The sequence below is a fragment of the Notolabrus celidotus genome, chromosome 10 (assembly GCF_009762535.1).
Source record: "Notolabrus celidotus isolate fNotCel1 chromosome 10, fNotCel1.pri, whole genome shotgun sequence".
NCBI lineage: Eukaryota > Metazoa > Chordata > Actinopteri > Labriformes > Labridae > Notolabrus > Notolabrus celidotus.
Genome location: NC_048281.1, coordinates 12,466,480 through 12,478,662, shown reverse-complemented (window position 1 = coordinate 12,478,662; position 12,183 = coordinate 12,466,480). Strand labels below are relative to the sequence as shown.

The window sequence follows — 12,183 nt, the reverse complement described above, 5'->3', positions numbered from 1 at the left end:
TGTTTTTAACCATTCAATATATTTCAATGCACATAAACATGAGCAGGGTCGCCCAGATTAAAGTGTTGCTGTGCTTAATGCTAACGTTAGCAGGATAATGATAAGCTAAGGCTAGCAACACTCCTCACAGTCAGATCATATAAAACTATTAATGAGCTGCGTTCATGACAGAAAATGAAGGCAGCAGCCAATCACAGGCGCTACAGCCCCAGCTAGTGGAGGAAGGCTGCACTACAGCTGAGACACAACATAAAAGTAGCATTTACAGTAATAAAAATATACATAACTATATATATATATATATATATATATATATATATATATATATATATATATATTATATATGAATGATTCTGTTGCCAACTAGTAAGGGAGACAACATTAAACCATTAAGTGGACTAAACACACATATCACTAGTATTTACAGCAATAATCTCTATGTACACTACCAGTCAAAGGTTTGGACAGACCTTCTCATTCAATAGTTTTTATTTATTTTAATTATTTTCAACATTGTAGATTAATACTGAAGACATCAAAACTATGAAATAATCTGGTTTTGCCATATTATGGATTACAACAGTAGTCAAATAGGGCTATCCATTGTGTACTAACCCTACCTCTGAACAACACAACTGATGGTCTCAAACACATTAAGAAGGCAAGTCATTCTACAAATGAACTCTTGACAAGGCTCATGTTAATTAGAAACCATTCCAAGAGACCACTTCATGAAGCAGACTGAGAGAATACCAAGAGTGTGCAAAGCTGTCATGAAGGAAAAAGGGGGCTACTTTACAGAATCTAAAATATAAAACATATTCTGCTTTGTCTAACACTTTTTTTGTTAATTAAATAATTCCATATATTTTCTTTCATAATTTTGATGTCTTCGGTATTAATCTACAGTGTTTCAAATAATTAAAATAAATACAAACCCTTGAATGAGATGGTGTTTCCAAACTTTTGACTGGTATCATCATAACTCTCATTATCAGTTTATATATATCATATTTATAGATCCTTCAGATGTGATTAAATGTCATATCTTCACTGATAAATGTTATAATAAATAAACTTCCTCAGCATCATCACCAACATTCGACACTTTCAGTCACTGCTAATGTTAGCTAATATCACGTAGCAGCACAGTCACAGAACAACACACACCTGTAGCTCCTCCCCATTTGAGTTCTTTATCTACCTGTCCTCTGAACCTCAGGACATCAAACTCACCTGCTGTCAGCTCAACACTGGATCAGCTGCTCTTATGTTGTGTTCACACCAAACACGAATAAAATCAGATGATGCAAATGATTCGTGAGAGTTGAAATATCTGAACTCTAGCGAATCCATTGCGGCACAATAGTGAATCAGCATGCAGATCACTCGGTGACGTGTGGTGTGACGTATGGACCAGCAGAGATTCTATCTCTGTGCAGCTTCCCCAAACTCTGTGACTCTACCTACTTTTTATGGGATCAGGAATAAATAGGAGCTCACTGTGAGGACAGAGAGTGAGGAGGATTATCTGCTGAGGTGTGAAAAACTTTGTCTGTCACTTCAATCCTGCTATGGGTTGTAGTAGGAAGTTAGCTCTGCCCCCTTTAGCATAACCGGCTTCCCCATTCCATGTCCGTGAGCTCAACCTTGTTTGATAACAACAGACTAGTGTGGCATGAAAAAGGCAAAGAAACAAACTTGTTTAAGACAATTAAAGACCACATACCAGTAAACTAACGGATCTCAGTGTCACGCAAAAAAAAAAAAGGACCAAAGTGAGGACTACAATAACAGTTTTGATAAACAAAAACTTACTTTCTTCAAACAAACCAAAAGAGAAACACTGAGAACATGCAGACATAGACATAAAGGGGACACAGAGAAACTACACACACAAGAGTATAAGCAACCGGTATGGACACAGGTGAGACTAATGAGTGCTGTCACAAAGAAGGGAAACACACAAGGGCAGGAAGTAAAACTAAAGAGGACACACAAGGAGCGAGAATTACAAAATAAAACAGGAAACACGATGGACTATAAAACACACAAGAAATACAACACAAGGAGGAGGAAACTACAAGAGAAACTAGAAACCTAAGAATGAATTAATGAATATTTTTATTTTGGTCATTAGTTTTAAAAGGAAAAAAGTCTACAGTTTGTTTGAGTAGTCATCTAACAAAAAAGATAACACAATTTTACATGCTGACACTGATTTGTTTCACATAATAAAATTCACAATAACAAAAAACAACCAAAAAACAACAACAATGACCAAAAGAGGAGTAGGCTGAAGCCGATAGCTGAAGGATGACAACACAGAAATGCAACACCTAAACAAAGATAACTCAGGACAAACAGTACTTAAGGTTTTCATTCTTTAATAATGTTTGATTTCCAGAACCTTAATGAAGATGCAGAATACTTCTCTAGACACAGTAACAAATACCATTATTATTATTATTATTATTATTATTATTATTACTATAGTTAAACATGTACATATATTCATATTTTATGTAAATATTTAAGTGTTTTTTTTTACCAGATTGTACGGAGCCCCTAAAGTGACATGTGCAGAATTTTTTTTTTGGAAAGTATCTCGTGCGCACAAGATACTTTCTCGTGAGCACCAGATACTTTCTCGTGAGCACGAGATACTTTCTCGTGAGCACCAGATACTTTCTCGTGAGCACCAGATACTTTCTCGTGCGCACGAGATACTTTCACGTGCGCACAAGAAAGTTTCTCGTGCGCACAAGAAAGTTTCTCGTGCGCACGAGAAAGTATCTGGTGCTCACAAGAAAGTATCAGCCAATCATAGTGTAGATTCCAGGGTATGTGGTTGTGAAGCGATCCCTTTAGCCATGCCCGAGACCAGAGCACACCGAGACCAGAACGCACCGAGACCAGAGCGCACCGAGACCAGAGCGCACCGAGACCAGAACGCACCGAGACCAAGACTAGTCGATATCATCCCGCATTTAGGCAGTTATTTAATGAGGACTATGTTTGATCCTTTGTTACAATGGGTAGCCTATCTGCAAACGTTTTATCCTCACCCTGTTACTGTATTATTGATCAGTCTGACGTTCGTTTACCTGCATATGAAAAGTGCTTTAATTCCTTTAACCCATTATGTTAACACCATGATGATGTTTTATGCTTGGTCCAGATTTGCTGAAGTCCGTTTTACACTGCTGGTATATCAAAGTTAATAGAACACTGATTAGGAAATTGCTCAATGTATTTGTAAAGCACTGGAGTGCGCAGGTGTCTTCTTGCTGTGGAGAATAAGCAAAGCTTGAGTCAGTCTCTACTCTTTAGACTTTGACATATTTATTGAGGCCGTACAGGAGGTTTCATCATTAATATCCTGGCATAAAACATAATCTCCTGCTCTCCTCTTCATTAACATAACAGGGCGCAAATACTGTATGATGACGTCACATCTGCACGCACAGTGTAACCTTTGACAGAACAGTACAATACAAAGAGCAAGGGCGCCATCTAGTGACCACATTTAACAGTATTATTACCACAGATAATATCTGATCAATAAAAATAAGTTCACTTTGATTTGCCAAAGACTACCAAAGACTACCAAAGCTAAATCAGTTCTTCAGTATAATGTTCAAATTAAAGGAATTATAGCACTTTTCATATGCAGGTAAACGAACGTCAGACTGATCAATAATACAGTAACGGGCTGAGGATAAAACGTTTGCAGATAGGCTACCCATTGTAACAAAGGATCAAACATAGTCCTCATTAAATAACTGCCTAAATGCGGGATGATATCGACTAGTCTTGGTCTCGGTGCGCTCTGGTCTCGGTGCGCTCTGGTCTCTGTGCGCTCTGGTCTCTGTGCGCTCTGGTCTCGGGCATGGCTAAAGGGATCGCTTCACAACCACATACCCTGGAATCTACACTATGATTGACTGCATAGGAGTGAGACATCTGATTGGTTACAGACATTGCCCTGCAGTCTCAAAAATTCCATTCACAAATGCAGTGAGGTTCACAAATTACAAACAGTTCTTAAATGCAGACTGAACAGTCCGTATATAAATGTAACAAGATACAAGGCAGCCCAAGGTTGAAATAAAGCTCAACTAACTGCTGTACTGTCATTTTTAGATCGAAACTGGTTGATCTCCAGTGCTAACTTGGTATCTCGTGCGCACGAGAAAGTATCTCGTGCGCACGTGAAACTTTCTCGTGCGCACGAGAAAGTATCTGGTGCTCACGAGAAAGTATCTCGTGCGCACGAGAAAGTATCTGGAAAGTATCTGGTGCGCACGAGAAAGTATCTCGTGCGCACGAGATACTTTCCAAAAAAAATTTCTGCACATGTCACTTTAGGGGCTCCGTAAGATTGTAATGCTGATGTATGGAAATGCTGGGGAACAAACCTATCTACCTACCTACCTACCTATCTACCTATCTATCTATCTATCTATCTATCTATCTATCTATCTATCTATCTATCTATCTATCTATCTATCTATCTATCTATTATAACAATATAAAAACTATGATAATCTCTCTCATAATAACTGTTGGCAGCTTAAATTAAATTAATATTCTTTATATTGTTTTTTGTCTGTTAATCCCATATTTTAACAAAAGAGGTCATAAATTACTGTTATTCATTATTTTACAAATAAACTTAATTGCCTAAAAAGCAACAAAGTAGTGAATAATTATTTCTTAACATATCACGTTTCTATTCTTCGTATGTTTAGAGTTCCTTAGGGAGGGATGGTGATGGTTGCATGCACACAGTCACAAGCACAGAAGAAAAATGTTTTCTTTCTTTTCTTTTGCTGCAAGAATAAATTGCATTAATATTTGACAGTTTGTGACAAACATGACACAAACCAGAAATATATATGCAGACAAGAGTAAGAGAAAAGAAAAAAAAAAAAAAAAGAGTTCCTTCGGGTGGCGCTGTTGTTTCTGTTAAAAGTCCCCATCAGGCTGAATCAATGGTTCACACCATGCTTCAGTTATAAATACAGACGTCTGATTATTTCCTGCTTTAACTTAATGTGATCTCATGTGGACTATCATTTAAATGGTCTTAGATTTAAATGGTCTTAGATTTAAATGGTCTTAAATATAAATAATCTTCATGGGTGCATGTCTCTGTCTCTGAACATTCATAAACAGTCATGTTCAGTGATCGTCATTCATCATAAGAACTTTAATATTTTACTGCTTTATAATGAAAATGATTACATCATTAAATGTTCATAAAGTACTTGTAACCATTGGTGTCCAGGGAAACCAAACTACATTCAAAAAATAGTTTAAAATACAGTAATTCATGATATCAATAAATCATAAAATTGAATGTTTTTTAATAAATACATTTACAGTGATGTTTTCCAACAAAATGACGACTAACAAGTCCAGAACATACTTCATACAGGAAATGAGGCGTTTTAAACCCCACCGAAAACAGTTCATGAAGTAAGTCGTGATAAAGACTCACTGATGGTCTGTTCCCTATTTTATCTAAATCTATTTCCCTCCTAACAGTGGGATCGATTTTTAAACTGTTAAAATGGGCGGCTGTGGCTCAGTAGTAGAGTGGGTCGTCTTTATCTAAAGGTCGGGGAGTCCAGATCCTGCTGAAGTGTCTGTGGGTAGGACACTGAACCCCAGACTGCCCCTGGTGGCTGTGATTGGGATCAGTTCACACTGGGCTGTATGAATGTGTTGTGTATAAACACGGCACATTAAATGTATTCAATATAAATAATTTTTAACTTTGTTGTTTTCAGTAAGTGTTTCTGTTCTTTCTCTTTATGTGGAAATGTTCCTAAAAAACATTAATGTGTGTATTTAAATAATCCTAACAAATGTTCTCCTCAGACTCTTTCCAAACAGAGACCGTACTCTATGTTCTATTATTAACAAAGACCCAACATCAAGACAGGATAAGATCCAGTCCCATCTTAAAGACAGGACTCAGTCTGATCTCATCTTAATCCACCATGAGCAGAGCACTTTAGCAAGTTACAGTGGCAAGGACAAACTTCCTTTAACAGGCAGAAACCTTGAGCAGGACCAGACTCATGTTAGACACACATCTGCTGAGACCGTGTTGGAGAGAGGGATAGAGGGAGATGAAGAGAGAGAGAGAGATGTTAGTGGTGAGACTGATAGTAGTCTGGCACTTCCACAGCAGTAGAGATCCAGAGGAACCTACAAGACAAGGGAGCTTAGGGACTCCAGAAAGGTCTATGGTTCTGCTGAGTCTTCATCAAAGTGACTTTAATCTGTTAGACCAGATGCTGCAGCAGAAACCTGATCCTTTATGAGAAGAAAAACACTGTCACACAGGATCCTCTGCGCTTTATTGGATGAGCTGAAGCTTGTGATGTTTCTGTTACATGGATTCACATCGTGTGAGGATGGACGTCTTTGTTTGAAGCACAAAGGTTGGTTTTAAATCTGACAGGTTATGCTTTATGTGAGTACTGTACAGAGATATGATGGGTTAGATCCATGAAAGGTGTGACACTGAACTTGCACACTAACAGTTACAGCAAATGTTCCCTTATGAAAGTATACAATGATGAGTATTTACACAAAGTCTGAACTATCATAAACACTTTGATTAGCAAAGAAACACACAGCTTCTTCAACAACACATGGGATGACACAGATCAGCAGTTCAGTCATATATCATGTTTTAATCTACAACACACAGAGACTCCTCCTCCTCCTCCTCCTGCGTCTGACGTCACACACTGATCAGACAGACAGAGGACTGCAGCGGATACTTCATGCAGTAAATGATTTATATTCATTCAACATTATGAGATCTAAATATAAACTACAGCAAATGACTTTAAAGGGATAATCCACCATAAAACAATCTAGCATATTTTAAGCTTAGCGTTAGGACGAAGATAAGCGCTAACCCGAGCCAGTTAGCGGCTGAAGTACTCAAACAGAGGCAGGACAGACACGTGCAAATAAAAATGAACCCACGTACGTCCGAGTTCCTCAGAGTTAAGATGTGAGTTAGAAACTGATCAGATCCTCAGGTTTTAGATCCACACAAACACACCTGATGCTAGGTGTGGCTAATATCTGTGGTGCGAGCCCTGTGAAGCTAAATAAACATAACTCATGGGTGAGGAGGAACCTTGTTTTTTATCTAGTTCTAAGATCATGTTCAGATACAGTGAAGCCTAAATGTCATCCAGCTAGCTAATTCATATTTAGCTCAACCAGACATCAGTAAATCGGGTGAGGGTTACTGAGGCCAGGTCGTTCAGGGTGGGTTTGATCTAGGGGTTAGTGTTACCATAATCCTTTAAAGATGTATAAAAAGACTTTAATAAGTGACTTTTATAGCTTCTGAACCAGAGCGAGCTACAAAAGGTTAGCTAACACAAGAGCAGGCTAACCACCAGAGTTTAAATCTGACATGTTCCTCATCACCTCCTGATTTAACTCTGTTCCTTTGTGACAGAAACATCCTGGTATTTCCTCACAGGTTGATCCTTCTGGTTTGGGTGTTAGCCTCCTACATCAGTTAGTGTCTGACATTAGCACTTAGCCCTGTTGCTACAGTTAGCTCTGGGCTAGGTCGCACAAATCTGTCCTCAAAAATGTCATGTGTAACAAACATGTCTCCGGGCACATCTGTTCACAACAACACGTACAAACAGTAGAAACCGTAGAAAATACACAAATAACAAAAGTTTAGAAGGCATCTCACGACACGGCTGAACAACGACACGTTCAAAGATCTCGTCAGGCGGGTGGTCGGAAACAGAATGGTAGAAAAGAGGGAAAGAAAAACAATGAAATATCGACAGGTCCTTGTTATTCATCTCACTCGTTCTTTATCTTTAAGTTTATAAAATGTCACCAAACTCCTTTTAAAAAAGCTCTCACCACTACATGTACACACCTTATTAATAACACGAGAATACAAAATGTAAGGACGTCGTTCTTGAGCAGTGGTTCATAAACTCTGGATCCAAACTAAGAACAAACGATCTTTGCAGGCAGAGGTCGGGTAGACTGGGCCACTCTGAAATGCAACTTGTCAAACTAAAGTGCATGAATCATGAAATGCTAAATTTAAACAACACCACTTTTGCTGAGATGCGGTGAGGACCAGGGGTGTGCTGCTCTCCTGGAGTGCAAGGTGCAGATCTTTATATCCGACAGGTACACCTCAAAATCTGAAAACCATGAAGCTCCGCCTTAAAGCTGAAATGACAAACCTTCTCTGGTGACAGCACAGAAATAAGACCGCTGTGGAGTTCTTCAAGGCCGATTTAGTTTGCTGGAACAAATGTGTCTCAAACTTTGATCCTCCTGACAGGTCCTCCAGAAAGCCGTCCAGCCTGCAGACAGACCGAAGCGTACCTGAGGCGGTTGTAAGTGGACGAGGTTTCAGGTCACAAGGTTCATGGTTTATCTTTAACTCTGTAGGAACATAGTTTATCTCTGTTTCAATATCTTCTTCTAAAGTTATTCTATCGTTCTTTTTTCTACGTCCTCCCGGTCTTAACATGGCGTCACAGGAAGCTGCGACTACATCACAAAATAAAGTGCAAAAAGTATAAACATCCTCCAGCAGCAGTTATCTGTGTCTTCTGATGAACCGATGAAAAACACACGGGGAGGCTTTAGGAGCTGACTGCATAGCTAGAGTAAAGGCTTAAACTTCAAATCATACATTACTGCACAGGAACACAGAGAGATGTGTGTGTGTTACTGTTGGGACTGTAATCGCACAAGAAGTTCGTTATATGGTTCTCTGCAGAACATGAACTCTGTTTAAAGTGCTTCAAAAACAAAACAACAGACTTTATCTAATCCACTCCTTCACACTGAGGAGCTACTGAGGATTGCACTCCTTTTCCTAACTGCACCATAAATAGAAAGAGAAAGTCTCAGGGGATTCAAGATCTAGACCACACCAATGAGGCCAAACACGAGCCACAAGACCTGTACCAACAGGAACCATTCATTTGGAATAATAAACACCTTGGGCAACTGAAGTTCTCCAAGAGGGTCAGCACGGTTACCACCACTGGACTAATCTACCAACACAAGCAAGCCCATGGGATCCTGGAGGATCTGTGAATCAGACACCAATGGATCAGAAGCAGTTGGATCAGCCCCATTGGATCAAAAACCAATGTATCAGCCCGAATGGATCAAAAACAATGGATCAGAAACCAATGGTTCAAAAACCAATGGATCAGCCCCATTAGATCAAAAACCAATGGATCAAAAAACAATGGATCAGAAACCAATGGATCAGACCCCAATGGATCAGACCTCAATGGATCAGAAACCAATGGATCAGAAACCAATGGATCAGACGCCAATGGAACAGAAACCAATGGATCAGAAACCAATGGTTCAAAAACCAATGGATCAGCCCCATTGGATCAAAAACCAATGGATCAAAAACCAATGGTTCAAAAACCAATGGATCAGCTCCATTGGATCAAAAACCAATGGATCAGAAACCAATGGATCAGAAACCAATGGATTAGATGCCAATGGTACAGAAACCAATGGATCAGAGCCCAATAGATCAGACACCAATGGATCAGCCCCAATGGATCAAAAACCAATGGATCAGCCCCAATGTATCAGACACCAATGGAGAGGCTTCTGGGTGTTCAACATCAAGCGCCTGACATTAAGAGGATCCTCAGTGAGGGTAAGCCCACCCTGCAAACCACTGGCCCCATATTGAAGCCACGACTCTTGTTGCAACAGAAGCTGTCAAGAAGTAGAGAAGTCCTCTGGCTTCATGAGCAACAGGAAGAGAACTGGGTTTCTAGAGATCGGCTCAGCACTATGAGTCAACATAGTCGAGCCACAGTTGGACAACGGGACATAAAAACTGTAAACCATCTACAGAGACTTTGAGGCCTTTTAGGAGGTTTTGGTGACTTTTTGGTTTCTTACCATTTTTGCTACCAGCTCTAGGTCGAGGCTACACCACAAGAACTGGCCCCCAAGAACACACGCAGTCCAGTCTTCTTATTTAACACCAAGAGCAAAATATTTATGAAAATACGAGTATTTGCGACACTCGGTGGAGTCAAGCTTAAAGGCTTGATTTAAAGACTCGGCCTCTAAGAGACAAACCTAGAAGAGTCCAGCTGAATCCAACCCAAACTCCAAGTCTTTGTTTTGTTATAAACCCTCCCTACAGTCTGACTTCCTGTCCCATGACTTCTGTCAGAACACGACAGTGCTGTCCTTTTCTCGGCCTCTGATCCGGGGTCAGGTCCAGGTCTTACCAGGCAGGCTGAAAGCCTGCGGCAGACAGTCTTTATTTCCACAACAAAGGAAGAAGGAAGACAAAGAAGTTCAAATGAATCTGCTCCTCACTAAGAAAAGAAAACTATGGTTAGGGTTTAGAAGCAGGTCATTTCATCGGGCTCGGAGGTCATGGTCGCCGTGGCTCCGCCTCCAACCAAAAACACAGCTGTGCTGGATTTTGACTGATTGATTTTAGGAATGCCAAAACTTCCAGCTCGAAGAGGACCAGAGGAGAAATGGGTCTGAATGCTGCTACTGTCACAGGTGTTGAACTCAAACTCAGGGTCAAAGGTCGTATCCGAGGGAACAACCCATGAAGCAGGACGCCATTTCTTCAGGGTGTACGGAGTCTTGACCCGGCGTTTGATCTTCTCTCCTGAAGCGCTCAGACTCCCTTCATCCATGAGAGAGACGTCGTCTGAGCAGGAGGACAGAAAACAAAGGGACAGGTTTAAAGAACACAGCATGTTGAGTCCAGACCGCTTCAGGGGCATCTGCTGGTCTACATCAGGACCATGAATGAGAAGATAGGACAGCTGAAGAGAGAGAGAAGAGAGAGAGAGGTTGGACCAAAGAACCAATCCTTTGACATTTAATCTGGACCTACCTGAGGAGACGCAGGTCATCGACAAGTCCAGGGAACAAGGGCGCTGAGGCCTCTTGGCTTTTGCTGGTCCCATCTGGCTTCTAAGACGAACTGAAGACTGCAGCCCGAAGGGGGGACTCTTTGACTCCTGAGGTTCCTGGACCTGGAGGGTTTCTGGAGCTGGGTTATTTGGGGCTTGAACCTCTAAAGGTGAAACGTTTAGGTTCAGGACCAGGTCTCCTGGAACTGAGGATGAAGCTGTTGGAGCTTGAGTTTCAGGGGCTGAGGCCTCCATGAATATGGCTTTTGAAGATGCTGTGTGAACCTGGTCTGGAGTTCCTGCATCATCTGGATCACGTACTTCTGAAGATCTTTCTGAGCTTGATACTGAGCCAGGATCTTGGTCCCTGCAGCCCGGTCGTGATGGATTGGAGAGCATGATATCATCCTGATCTGTAAACGGAGCTGTTGTGGGGTATTCACCATCCTGCTGGTCCTCTGGATCAGTCAGTCTTTTACGCTGAGCACACTGGGTCCGGATGTCTGACCCCAAAGGTATCCTGTTGTTGTTGTTGTTGGAGTTTGATCCTTGCCCGGTCAGCAGGTTTTCAGCTCGTGCCTGATGATGATGATGATGAAGATGAGGAGGAGGGGGGTCACTCTCAGCCGGCGGCTCTTCTCTCCTCAGCAGCGGTTCATGTTCATCAGGACTCGAGTTCAGCAGGTTCATACGGTTGTCGTCTCCTACAATGATCCCTCCCTCCGTATTGTCGTCCTCCAGCTGAGGTCCCGCTGGGTTGGTTCGACCTCCGCCCATCACGCTGTTTGTCACCAAGGTGGGGACGCCGGCGCTGTGACCGGTGGGGGCCACCACGGTTTGATTCCCGGCTGTGACACTGGCCCTCGTGCCGGTGTTGTTTGTGACGGTTGTTACCACCTGAGGCTCCACAGCAGTCGCCACGGTTACAGTGTTCATCTTAGCGACTCCTGTTTCCACCTGAAACACAGGAAGTCCTGGATGAGTGAATCGCCTGAAACATGACCTGACGGACACGGGTACGGACTACACCGTTACTGAGGCCACAGACGTCCACGATCATTCATTATAAACAGGTTTAAAAGAAGCACCAGAGACGCTTCCTGATTATTGAACATCTGTGATTCCCAGAGAATGCTGGACTAAGTGAATAAAACTGATCCTTCCAAAACCCGGGTCACTGTCTGGGTAACCATGAGTGAAGGGACTGTCAGAACCTTCTCACCTG

The 12,183-nt window shown here is 41.4% G+C and overlaps 1 protein-coding gene across 1 annotated transcript in view; it reads right to left on the bottom strand.

Moving 5' to 3' along the window:
- Positions 1–6,357: 6,357 nt before the first annotated feature.
- Positions 6,358–12,183, bottom strand: part of LOC117820578 (bone morphogenetic protein receptor type-2-like) — a 19,045-nt gene continuing 13,219 nt past the window's right edge. Inside the window, exons 17-19 of the mRNA XM_034694395.1 lie at positions 12,181–12,183; positions 10,940–11,915; positions 6,358–10,750 (exon numbers count right to left, since the gene is read on the bottom strand). The exon at positions 12,181–12,183 is cut by the window's right edge and continues 201 nt beyond it. Of these exons, the coding sequence (XP_034550286.1) occupies positions 10,428–10,750; positions 10,940–11,915; positions 12,181–12,183 (1,302 nt within the window). The 3' untranslated portion in view covers positions 6,358–10,427. The remainder of the gene's footprint in view (positions 10,751–10,939; positions 11,916–12,180) is intronic.